At 43.9% G+C, this 12,498-nt stretch overlaps 1 protein-coding gene across 12 annotated transcripts in view; it reads left to right on the top strand.

The window, feature by feature from the left end:
* The window catches only part of LOC143022808 (uncharacterized), a 113,903-nt gene that overhangs the window by 19,260 nt on the left and 82,145 nt on the right, over positions 1 to 12,498 (top strand). For 7 of the 12 annotated variants that reach the window (XR_012966131.1, XR_012966132.1, XR_012966133.1 and 4 more), the window contains 6 exons: positions 99 to 132; positions 956 to 1,025; positions 1,180 to 1,215; positions 1,350 to 1,428; positions 1,613 to 1,654; positions 1,825 to 1,864. Coding sequence is in view for 4 of the 12 variants with exons in the window: in XM_076181179.1 (XP_076037294.1) it covers positions 1,001 to 1,025; positions 1,180 to 1,215; positions 1,613 to 1,654; positions 1,825 to 1,864; positions 7,433 to 7,529 (240 nt within the window). In the remaining 8 variants the exon portion in view is untranslated. Of the gene's footprint in view, positions 1 to 98; positions 133 to 955; positions 1,026 to 1,179; positions 1,216 to 1,349; positions 1,429 to 1,612; positions 1,655 to 1,824; positions 1,865 to 7,432; positions 7,530 to 12,498 lie in introns of those variants that run through there. The other 5 variants (XM_076181179.1, XM_076181180.1, XM_076181181.1 and 2 more) reach the window with 2 other exon arrangements.

Below are 12,498 nucleotides of genomic sequence, written 5' to 3'. Positions count from 1 at the left end.
GAATTACTGTGTTGGCAAGCTCAACAGGGCTGACATTGCTTATAGTGTACACCTTGCATTGGATCAAGAGCCATTGTTTACAAGTGGTATTTTTTCAGGTAAAGGCCTGGAGCATTCCTCAGCTGCATTAAGGTTGGTACTTGTTTTGGACAGAAGATGGGACTGAATGGAGAATTGCTGTGTATGGATGCTGTGGCATGAGGGGGAGTGGATGGGGGGGGGTGAGGCAATGTGTGAAAAATGCAGCATAAAGGGATTTCTCCCCATCTGCATGAGGTGACTGAGAGGAGGGGGGTTGCCAGTTTATTTAAACTGCTTTACTGTGGATGTACTGTCTTAAACTGCTTCTGACCCAGGGCAGTGGGTGAGATGCAGGGATGACCCATCAGCCAGGAGCCAAGATGAGGGAAGGGAGTGGATTTTTTTTTTTTTTTTTTTTTTTTTTTCCATTTCACTTCTGCTCACCTCTGCCCTCTTATGCTTTATTCTGCTTTTCTTTGTACATTCTTGTGATTCATCCTATTTTGTAATCAATCTTTGAATGCTTGCTTCTTTACAATCTTTGAATGCTTCATCCCACCACTCGCTACCCTTGTATATCCTCCTGTTGTCCTTGTTCCACAACTTGAACCATCCCCATTCCTCCTCTCCTAGTTATACTCTAACCTTCACTCCCTCCCACTCCCATTTCTTCTTGTACTCCTCTTTTTCTCTCATTTAAGCAGTTTACTTTAAGTACCTCCCTACCTTCTGCCCTTTACCTTTCTCCATCTATCCTTCACTGTCAACTTCCAAAAAATTGTCTTTTCCCCCACTCTCCCCGTAGAACATTTACATCCAAAAATCCTCCCATTATTCTCCTGGTTACCACTATGTAGTCCATTAGTGCCCTATCTACCACCCTTCCATCCACCACCCTCTCCCATGTACTTATGGTTGATTTTTCCGTTGACAGGTTTTCAAGTGGACAGTGTACCAGTTTGATCAAGTTTGGACATTAATGTCCATTCATCTGTTCAGTACAGGTATAGATACCTACAGGCTGCTAGCCAGAGTAGTACTATGATGAGAATCTTACTTTCAACATGAGTAACAAATGATATAGTATTTGTACCCTGATTGCCTAGGCGATGGGTGGTCATTTTCATTATATATTTAACTGATGAGGAATATTTTCAGGTGCTGTGAGTTTAAGCAAAGCGCATAAGGAAACAGGTGAGTGGAGTATGACTGAAGAAGCATGTTTTGACTTGGCTACCTCCCTTGTGAAGGGGAAGAAGCCTATGGTATGTAGATAGATATTGTTATGCATTAGGAATGTTTGCTAACACAATTGTTGTTGATTGCAGAATTTCAGTGTTTGCTATTTTCTGAAGTTGGTCCAAAGAAGTGAAATTTGTTGCAGCTGGTGACCAAATAAATGTGGTGGTAAAGGAGTTAACTTTTTCCATTTTTATCATATTTGCTAGTGTTTATCTCCATGATGGCCCATCACTTAGAACACCTTAGGATTGCCTGTTGGCAAAGTGCTAAAGAAATGTGATTCTGACCATTCTATTGATCATACTGTGAGGTTCATTTTGAGTTGGGATTAATGTTCAGTTGTTTGCAGGTGATGTCGGAGCGAGACTGAAGGACAAGATCGTGATCACTGGTAAGATGTTTTTATTTCTTCTCGTTAATACTGTATACATGATGGCCCATCACTTAGGACACTTTAGGATTGCCTGTTGGCAAAGTGCTAAAGAAATGTGATTTTGACCATTTTACTGATCATACTGTGAAGTTAATTTTGAATTGGGATTAATGTATAGTTTTTTGCAGGTGACATCAAAGCTAGACTGAATGGAGATCATGGACACTGGTAAGAATGTTTGTATGTCTTGTTAATACTGCATACATGATGGCCCATCACTTAGGACACCTTAGGATTGCCTGTTGGCAAAATGTTAAAAATTGTGATTCTGATCACTTTGTGAAATATACTAAACCTGTTTTATTGAATTATGATTAATTCCCTGGGACGGGGGAAAAGAATACTGCCATCAAGTAATTCCACTTGGATTGTAAGAGGTGAGAAGAAAGGGATGGGGATTGGGACTAAGCATCTTTCTCCTTGTAGCCCCACAGGGGACATTCCTAAAAGAAAAAGCAAAGGCATAAGAGGGTCTGGGAGTTTTCCAACCAGCACACTAAGGTTTGGGTCTTTTAATGTGCGTGGATGTGGTACAGATGAGAGTAAAAGGGAAGAGATAAGTAGTATGTTTGTGAGAAGAAAGATGGATGTGTTGGCTTTGAGTGAAACTAAGCTGAAAGGGAAGGGTGAATGTAAGTTTGGGAGTGTAAGTGGGAGGTTATCAGGAGTGAAGAGAGGGCGAGGGAGGGAAGGGGTGGCTATACTAGTAAGTGAAGAGATAGGTAAACGTGTAGTGGAGTGGAAGAAGGTTTCCTCAAGGATAATGTGGATGAAGGTGAAACTGGGAAAGGAGATGTGGGTTTTTGTAAGTGCATATGGACCTGGCAGTGAGAAGAGTGTAGAAGAAAGGGAGGCCTTTTGGATAGATTTAAATGAGTGCATAGACGATTTAGGGAGAAATACTAATGTAATAGTACTGGGAGACCTTAATGCTAGGGTAGGAAATGATCCAATTGATGGAGTGGTTGGGAAATGTGGAGTTCCAGGAAAGAATCGTAGTGGAGAGTTGATGGTGGAAATGTGTCTAGAAAGAGAGTTGATGATAGCAAATACAGTGTTTCGGAAGAAAGTCAAGCATAAGTACATATGGGAGAGGGTGGTGGAGGGAAGGGTGGTAGATAGAGCGTTAATGGACTATGTAGTGGTAAATAGGTTTATGATAGGAAGAGTTAAGGATGTACATGTGCTAAGGGGAGAGGGTGGAGAAATATCAGATCATTTTTTGGTGGAAGGTAAGTTGAGAGTGGGGGATAGATGGAGGAAGAGGAAAGGGACAAAAGGTAGGGAGGTACTTAGAGTACATACATACATATACCAAGGCTTTTTCCCCCTTTCAAGGGAGGTAGCCAAAAAGGGAAAGACATAAAAACACTCCCACCCATTTCATCCCTAAATACACTCCACACCCCTCCCATCCTCCCTCTCATCTGAGCACCTCCTGGATGACGGGTCATCCCTGCACCTTGCCCACCGCCCAGGGTCAGAAGCAGTGTCGCAAGACACAGCACATCCACAGCAAGGCCGCTTCATTTAATCGGCGACCCCCCCCTCTCCGTCCCCCCTTGCATATAAGGAGAGGACGGGGAGAAATCCCTTCGGGCTGCGTCAAAATTTACTCACACATACTACCCCACCCCCCACCCCCCTGCCCATTCCTCCTCATGCAATCACAACATCATCCATATACAACCATTCTCCACTCACCTCTGTCTTCCGTCCTCTCCCTTCCTTCCTCAACAGACATTCCCCTCTTCCCCAAAGCCCCCTTCACCCCATCCATCCACCTCATCCTAGGACGTCCCCTCATGTTCACTCCCTCCACATCTGCCTTCCATACCTCTTTTACTAGTCTTTCTTCACTCATTCTTTCCATGTGTCCAAACCATCCTAATATTCTTTCATCAACCCTATCTCCCAGCTCCTTTTTCACCCCTGTTCTCCTCCTCACCTCCTCATTTCTCACTCTATCTAGCCTAGTAACCCCCACCATACTTCTCAGACACCTCATCTGAAACACATTCAAACTCCTTCTCTCTTCTTCTCTTATGTTCCACGTTTCTGCCCCATACAGTGGTGTTGGCACAATCACTCCTTCATACAGTCTCCTCTTTGCATCCATTCCTAAATGTCTATTCCTCATTACACTCTTTAATCCACCAAGGCATTTACTCGCTTCTCTCAATCTACATTCTGCCTCCACCTTCACTCCACCTTTTCCTGCCACATTTGCACCCAAGTATCTAAAACTATCCACTTCCTCCAGTCGCTCTCCCTTAATGTTCACTTCCAGTCTACTGCCACTTTCACCCCTTGTACATCTCATCACCTTACTTTTACCCACATTTATCTTTAGCTTTCTTCTATCACATACTCTCCCAAACTCTGTCACCAGCTTCCTCAATCCCTCCTCCGACCCTGCCACAAGCGCAGTGTCGTCCGCAAACAACAGCTGGCTCACCTCCCACTTTTCTCCATTTTCTTTAACCATCTCCAATCCCTGACCCACTACCCTAGCATTCACCTCTCGCACCACCCCATCCATGTATAAGTTGAACAGCCAGGGCGACATAACGCATCCTTGACGAAGTCCCACCTTTACTTCAAACCACTCACTCTCTCCATTTCTAATCCTGACACAAGCTCTACTACTCTCATAAAAACACTTGACAGCTCCCAAAAGCTTTCCTCCTATCCCATAAATCTGCATAACCTCCCACAGTGCCTTTCTGTGAACTCTTTAAATGAAAATGAAAAGGAGAAGGAGTACAAGAAGAAGCTGAAGGAGGAGTGGGAGAGAGTGAAGGATAGAGTAGAGCTAGGTGTGGAGGAGGAATGGGGATGGTTCAAGGAGGGAGTCACAAAGTGTGCAAAGATGGTGTGTGGAACAAGAAGGACAGGAGGAAGTAAAATAAAGGGTAGTGAATGGTGCGATGAGGAAACAAAGAAGGTTGTAGAAAAGAAGAAGCGAGCTTTCACATATTGGTTACAAAATAGGATGAGGGAGTCATATGAGAGGTACAAAGAAAAGAAAAGAGAAGTAAAGCACAAGGTAAAGGAGGCAAAGAGGAGAGCAGATGTGAAATGGGGTAAGAGTATGACAGAAAATTTTGAAAGTAATAAAAAGATGTTTTGGAAATAAATTAAGCGAGGAAGAGGAGGTGAATCAAGTAGAGAAGAAAAGGTAAAAGGTGCAGATGGAGAGATGATAATGAAAGAGAAGGCAGTAAGGGGAAGATGGGCAGAATATTTTAGGGAGTTGCTAAATGTGAAGGAGGATAGGGAGGGAAAGATAGCTGCAGTGGAAAATGCTATGAAAATGAGAGTGATGAGTGAGAAAAATGGAGGAGAAATAAGGATAGAATGAAGTGAAGGCAGATGTTAAGATGATGAAAGCAGGTAAGGCACCTGGTGTGGATGGATGCCATGCACAATGTCTAAAAAAAGGAGGTACAGTGATGGTGGACTGGCTGGTGAAGTTATTTAATGCTTGCTGGAGGGAGGATAGAGTGCCGGAGGACTGGAGGAGTGCCTGTATAGTTCCTCTTTTCAAGGGAAAAGGGGACAAGTGTGAATGTAGTAGTTTCAGAGGGATTACCTTGTTAAGTGTAGTTGGGAAGGCTTATGGGAGGATCTTGATTGAGAGGATTAGGAGAGGAACAGAGGGAGTAATTGGTGAGGAACAGTGTGGATATAGGACAGGTAGAGGTTGTGTAGATCAGATTTTTGTGGTAAGACAGATATGTGAGAAAGCTATAGGAAAGGGGAAGGATATTTTTTGGGCCTTTATGGACCTGGAAAAGGCTTATGACAGGGTTGACAGAAAGGCACTGTGGGAGGTTTCGCGGATATACGGGATAGGAGGAAAGCCTCTGGGAGCTGTCAAGAGTTTTTATGAGAGTAGTAGAACTTGTGTCAGGATTAAAAATGGAGAGAGCGAGTGGTTCGAGGTAAAGGTGGGACTTCATCAAGGATGCGTTATGTCACCCTGGCTGTTCAACTTATACATGGATGGGGTGGTGCAAGAGGTAAATGCAAAGGTAGTGGGTCAGGGATTGGAGATAGTTAAAGAAAATGGAGAAAAGTGGGAGGTGAGCCAGTTGTTGTTTGCAGACGACACTGTAGCAGGATCGGAGGAGGGATTGGGGAAGTTGGTGACAGAGTTTGGGAGAGTGTGTGATATAAGAAAGCTGAAGATAAATGTGGGTAAAAGTAAGGTGATGAGATGTGCGAGGGGTGATAGTGGCAGTAGTCTGGAAGTGGGTCAGGGATTGGAGATAGTTAAAGAAAATGGAGAAAAGTGGGAGGTGAGCCAGTTGTTGTTTGCAGACGACACTGTGCTTGTGGCAAGATCGGAGGAGGGATTGAGGAAGTTGGTGACAGAGTTTGGGAGGGTGTGTGATATAAGAAAGCTAAAAATAATTGTGGGTTAAAGTAAGGTGATTAGATGTACAAGGGGTGAAAGTGGCAGTAGACTGGAAGTGAGCATTAAGGGAGAGCGACTGGAGGAAGTGGATAGTTTTAAATACTTGGGTGCAAATGTGGCAGGAAAAGGTGGAGTGAAGGTGGAGGTAGAATGGAGATTGAGAGAAGCGAGTAAATGCCTTGGTGGTTTAAAAAGTGTAATTAGGAATAGATATTTGGGAATGGATCCTAAGAAGAGACTTTATGAAGGAATGATTGTGCCAACAGCACTGTATGGGGGAGAAACATGGAACATAAGAGAAGAAGAGAGAAGGAGTTTGAATGTGTTTGAGATGAGGTGTCTGAGAAGTATGATGGAGGTTACTAGGCTAGATAGAGTGAGAAATGAGGAGGTGAGGAGGAGAACAGGGATGGAAAGGGGATTGGGAGATTGGGTTGATCAAAGAGCATTAGGATTGTATGGACACATGGAAAGAATGAGTGAAGAAAGACTAGTAAAAGAGGTATGGAAGGCAGATGTGGAGGGAGTGAACATGAAGGGACGTCCTAGGGTGAGGTGTATGGATGGGGTGAAGGGGGCTTTGGGGAAGAGGGGAATGTCTGTTGAGGAAGGATGGGAGAGGACAGAAAACAGGGGTGAATGGAGAATGGTTGTATATGGATGATGTTGTGATGCATGAGCTGGAGTGGGTGGGGGGATGGGGGGTGAGGTAGTATGTGTGAGCAAATTTTGACGCAGCCCAAAGGTATTTCTCCCCGTCTTCTCTTTTATGCATGGGGGGACGGAGACGGAGGGGTCACCGATTTGATGAAGCGGCCTTGCTGTGGATGTGCTGTGTCTTGTGACACTGCTTCTGATCCAGGGCAGTGGACAAGGTGCAGGGATGACCCATCATCCAGGAGGTGCTAAGATGAGAGGGAGGGTGGAGGGGTGTGGAGTGTATTCAGGGATGGAATGGGTGGAAATGATTTTATGTCTTTTCCTTTTTGGCTACCTCCCTTGTGAGGGGGAAAAAGCCTTGGTATATGTATGTATGATTAATGTAGGTTCTTGTTTCCAGAATGGAAGACTGGCAAGCCTGTGAGCATTGTCGTACATAGAAATTTAAGAAACCTAGTTACTGAACATTTGGCAATGCTAATGTGTAATTACATAGGAGGAAGATGCATTTCATGATGATAACCATTTCTATCACATTCGCAGTTTCCACCGGAGGGTGATCCTATGAAGGTTAATGTGTTGTCTGATTGTTGGAATTGTCTTGTACTTGGTTGTTAAGTTTAAGTGGATATTATATCAGTTGCTTGTTTCAGGTCAGACTTGTTTCATCTGGACTGTTTTGCATTAACAAGGTTGTTCGTAGTACCCTTTTGCAGAGGGAATCCAGTGGGTTCAAGCAGAAGCTTTTTAGTAAGTATTCATAGCAACAGGTTGGTTAGCTATAATGCTGGTGAGAATTTTTATCTTTGTTTAATCCTGGGCCTACGAGAGTTTAGTAGTTAGCCAATCCTGGATTTTGTGATATGAAGTGGAGGGCTGTTAAGACACTGATGAAAAGTTATTGGGATGGTTTAGGTACATTGAAAGAACGAGTAGACCAAATTTTGTTCACAGGAGGGTCTATTGGAGATTGCTTCTGCGGGCCTTTGTCTTGTGTTATCATCCCCGTGGTAGTGCTTGTATGGTGTGAAGGAGGAAAGTGTAAGGGCTCTTGCATGGAGTTGCTAAATACATGACATTCTATGGGGAATGTTTGGTATGTTCAGATGTCATATTGGTGCAGGAAGTTAGTGTTAATTAAACATAGCTTTTAACTACAGATGTAGAACTTCTGGTGTCTGATCTTGTTACATACATACATATACCAAGGCTTTTTCCCCCTTACAAGGGAGGTAGCCAAAAAGGAAAAGGCATAAAATCATTTCCACCCATTCCATCCCTGAATACACTCCACACCCCTCCACCCTCCCTCTCATCTTAGCACCTCCTGGATGACGGGTCATCCCTCCACCTTGTCCACTGCCCTGGATCAGAAGCAGTGTCTCAAGACACAGCACATCCACAGCAAGGCCGCTTCATTAAATCAGCGATGCCCCCTTTCCGTCCCCCTATTGCATAAAAGGAGAAGATGGGGAGAAATCCCTTCGGGCTACGTCAAATTTTGCTCACACTTACTACCTCACCCCCATGCAATCACATCATCCACATACAACCATTCTCCATTCACCCATTTTCTGTCCTCTCCCGTCCTTCCTCAACAGACAATCCCCTCTTCCCCAAAGCCCCCTTCACCCCATCCATCCACCTCATCCTAGGACGTCCCCTCATGTTCACTCCCTCCACATCTGCCTTCCATACCTCTTTTACTAGCCTTTCTTCACTCATTCTTTCCATGTGTCCATACCATCCTAATATTCTTTCATCAACCCTATCTCCCAGTTCCCTTTGCACCCCTGTTCTCCTTCTCACCTCCTCATTTCTCACTCTATCTAGCCTAGTAACCCCCATCATACTTCTCAGACACCTCATCTGAAACGCATTCAAACTCCTTCTCTCTTCCTCTCTTATGTTCCACGTTTCTGCCCCATACAGTGGTGTTGGCACAATCACTCCTTCATACATTCTCCTCTTAGCATCCATTCCCAAATGTCTATTCCTCATTACACTCTTTAATCCACCAAGGGATTTACTCGCTTCTCTCAATCTACATTCTACCTCCACCTTCACTCCACCTTTTCCTGCCACATTTGCACCCAAGTATCTAAAACTATCCACTTCCTCCAGTCGCTCTCCCTTAATACTCACTTCCAGTCTACTGCCACTTTCACCCCTTGTACATCTCATCACCTTACTTTTACCCACATTTATCTTTAGCTTTCTTCTATCACATACTCCCAAACTCTGTCACCAACTTCCTCAATCCCTCCTCCGATCCTGCCACAAGCACAGTGTCGTCTGCAAACAACAGCTGGCTCACCTCCCACTTTTCTCCATTTTCTTTAACCATCTCCAATCCCTGACCCACTACCCTTGCATGTACCTCTCGCTTCTTGTTGCAGAAGAATAAATCTGCCAGTTTTGTATTTTTCACCTCAAGGTTTAACATTTCTTTGCAGATGTTATGCATTAACAGCATGTGGATACTTCACATCATAATTTCAAAACTCCAACCAGAGTAAGAATTGGTGGATACGTACATAAGTAATGCTGTTCTTTAGTTGGTCAAAACCTTCCTAAATGGAACAAGTAACTACTGAAATATGCTCCTCCTGACCACCGTGGAGGAAAATAACTTCCATGGCAAACAAATTAGACAAGTCCATCAACAGCTATAGTACCATTGATCACTGACATAAGACAATATCCTGCATTCACACATGGACAGCAATGCAATAATGGGATTGTTGTGGAGAACTGGAGACTGCTACAGCAGTGTGGAGATTGAGACCAGTGGAAAGATGGTGAAAATGAGTTATACATGCATCATTCCTCTCCATTCACCCTTATCTTCTGTCCTCTCCTGCCCTTCCTCCACAGACATTCCTCTCTTTTGTAATGCCCCTTTCACCCCATCCATCCATCTCATCCTGGGACATCCCCTCATATTCACTCCTTCCACCTCTGCCTTCCACACTTCTTTTACTAATCTTTCTTCACTCATTCTTTCCATGTGTCCAAACCATCCTAATATCCTTTCATCAACCCTATCTCCCAATTTCCTTTCCACCCCTGTTCTCCTCCTCACCTCATTTCTCACTCTATCTAGCCTAGTAACCCCTATTATACTTCTCAGACACCTCATCTCAAACACATTCAAATTCCTTCTCTCTTCCTCTCTCATGTTCCATGTTTCTGCCCCATACAATGCTGTTGGCACAATCACTCCTTCATATAACCTCCACTTAGCATCCATTCCCAAATGTCTATTTCTCATTACACTTTTCAATCCACTCGCTTCTCTCAATCTACATTCTACCTCCGCCCACACTCCCTTTCCTGCCACATTCGCAGCCAAGTATCTAAAACTATCCACTTCCTCCAGTCTTTCACCCTTAATGCTCACCTCCAGCCTGCTGCCAATCTCTCCCCTTGTACATCTCATCATCTTACTTTTACCCACATTTATCTTCAGCTTCCTTCTTTGACACACCTTTTCAAACTCTGTCACTAACTTCCTCAATCCCTCCTCTGATCCTGCTACAAGCGCAGTGTTGTCCACAAACAACAACTGGCTCACCTCCCACTTTTCTCCATTTTCTTTAATCATCTCCAACCCCTGACCCACTACCCTTGCATTCACTTCTCGCACCACCCCATCCATGTAAAGATTGAACAGCCAGGTCGACATAACACATCACTGACGAAGTCCCACCTCAAACCATTCACTCTCTCCACTTCTAATCCTAACACAAGCTCTACTACTCTTGTAAAAACTCTTGACTGCTCTTAACAGCTTTCCTCCTATCCCATATATCTGCAGTACCTCCCACAGTGCCTTCCCGTCTACCATGTCATAAGCCTTTTCCAGATCCATAAAAGCCCAAAAAACATCCATACCTTTTCTTATAGCTTTCTCACATATCTGTCTTACCACAAAGATCTGATCTACACAACCCCTACCTGTCCTAAACCCACACTGTTCCTCACCAATTACTCCCTCTGTTCCTCTCTTAATCCTCTCAATCAAGACTCTCCCGTAAGCCTTCCCAACTACACTCAACAAGCTGATCCCTCTGAAACTACTACACTCACACTTGTCCCCCTTTCCCTTGTAAAGCAGAACTATACAGGCACTCCTCCAGTCCTCCGGCACTCTACCCTCTCTCAAACAAACATTAAACAACCTCACCAGCCAGTCCACCATCACTGTACCTTTTTTCTTCAGACATTGTGCATGGCATCCATCCAGACCAGGTGGCTTACCTGCTCTCATTATCTTAACAGCTGCTTTCACTTCATCCTTCCCTATTTCTCCTCCATTTTCCTCACTCATCACTCTCATTTTCTTAGCGCTTCCCACTGCAACTACCTTTACCTCCCTATCCTCTTTTACATTTAGCAACTCCCTGAAATACTCTCCCTGCCTTCCTCTCACTGCCTTTTCTTCCATTATCATCTCTCCATCTGCACCTTTTACCTTTTTTTCTCTACTTGATTCGCCTCCTTTATCTCTTTTAATTTCCTTCCAAAACATCTTTTTATTGCTTTCAAAATTTTCTGTCATACTCTTACACCATTTCACATCTGCTCTCCTCTTTGCTTCCTTTATCTTATGCTTAGCTTCCCTTTTCTTTACTTTGTACCTCTCATACAATTTCCTCGTCCTAATTTGCAGCCAATCTGTGAAAGCTCGCTTCTCTTCTACACATTTCTTTGCTTCATCATCCCACCACTCACTACCCTTCCTTCTTTTTCCTCCCGCCCTCCTTGTTCCACACACCATCTTTGCACACCTTATGACTCCCTCCTTGAACCATCTCCATTCCTCCTCCACTCCTAGTTCTACTCTATCCTTTACTTCCTCCCACTCCTCTTTCAGTTTCTTCTTAAACTCACTCTCCTTTTTTTCCTCATTTAAGCAGTTCACTCTAAGTACCTCCTTACCTTCTGCCCTTTTCCTCTTTCTCCACCTATTCTCCACTCTCGTTTTACCTTCCACCAAAAAATGATCTGATATTCCCCCACTCTCTCCCCTTAGAACATGTACATCCTTAACTCTTCCTACCATACTCCTGGTCACCACTATATAGTCCATTAACGCTCTATCTGCCACCCTTCCATCCACCACCCTCTACCATGTGTACTTATGCTTGACTTTCTTCTTAAATACTGTATTTGCTATCATCAACTCTCTTTCAAGACACATCTCCACCATCATTTCTCCACTATGATTTTTACCTGGAACTCCATACTTCCCAATCACTCCGTCCATTGGTTCATTTCCTACCCTAGCATTAAGGTCTCCCAATACAACTATTTTGACATTTCTCCCTAATCCCTCTATGCATTCATTTATATATACCCAAAAAGCCTCCTTTCTACACTCTTTTCACTACCAGGTCCATACACAATTACAAAAACCAACATCTCCCTTCCCAGCTTCACCTTCATCCGCATCAACCTTGATGAAACCTCCTCCCACTCCACTACCCGCTTACTTATCTCTTCACTTACTAGTATAGCCACCCCTTCTCTCTCTCGTCCTCTCTTCACTCATGAGTACCTCCCAGCTACACTCCCAAACTCACAGTTGCCCTTTCCTTTCATTTTAGTTTCACTCAAAGCCAGTACATCCATCTTTCTTCTCACAAACATACTGCCTATCTCTTCCCTTTTACTCTCATCTGCACCACATTTACACACATTGAAAGACCCAAAC

Source organism: Oratosquilla oratoria, unplaced genomic scaffold (assembly GCF_046742065.1).
Source record: "Oratosquilla oratoria isolate Oo_2021 unplaced genomic scaffold, ASM4674206v1 SCAFFOLD185, whole genome shotgun sequence".
Lineage (NCBI taxonomy): Eukaryota > Metazoa > Arthropoda > Malacostraca > Stomatopoda > Squillidae > Oratosquilla > Oratosquilla oratoria.
Note: the sequence above shows the minus strand (reverse complement) of the source record. Positions and strands in the feature narration are given on the sequence as shown.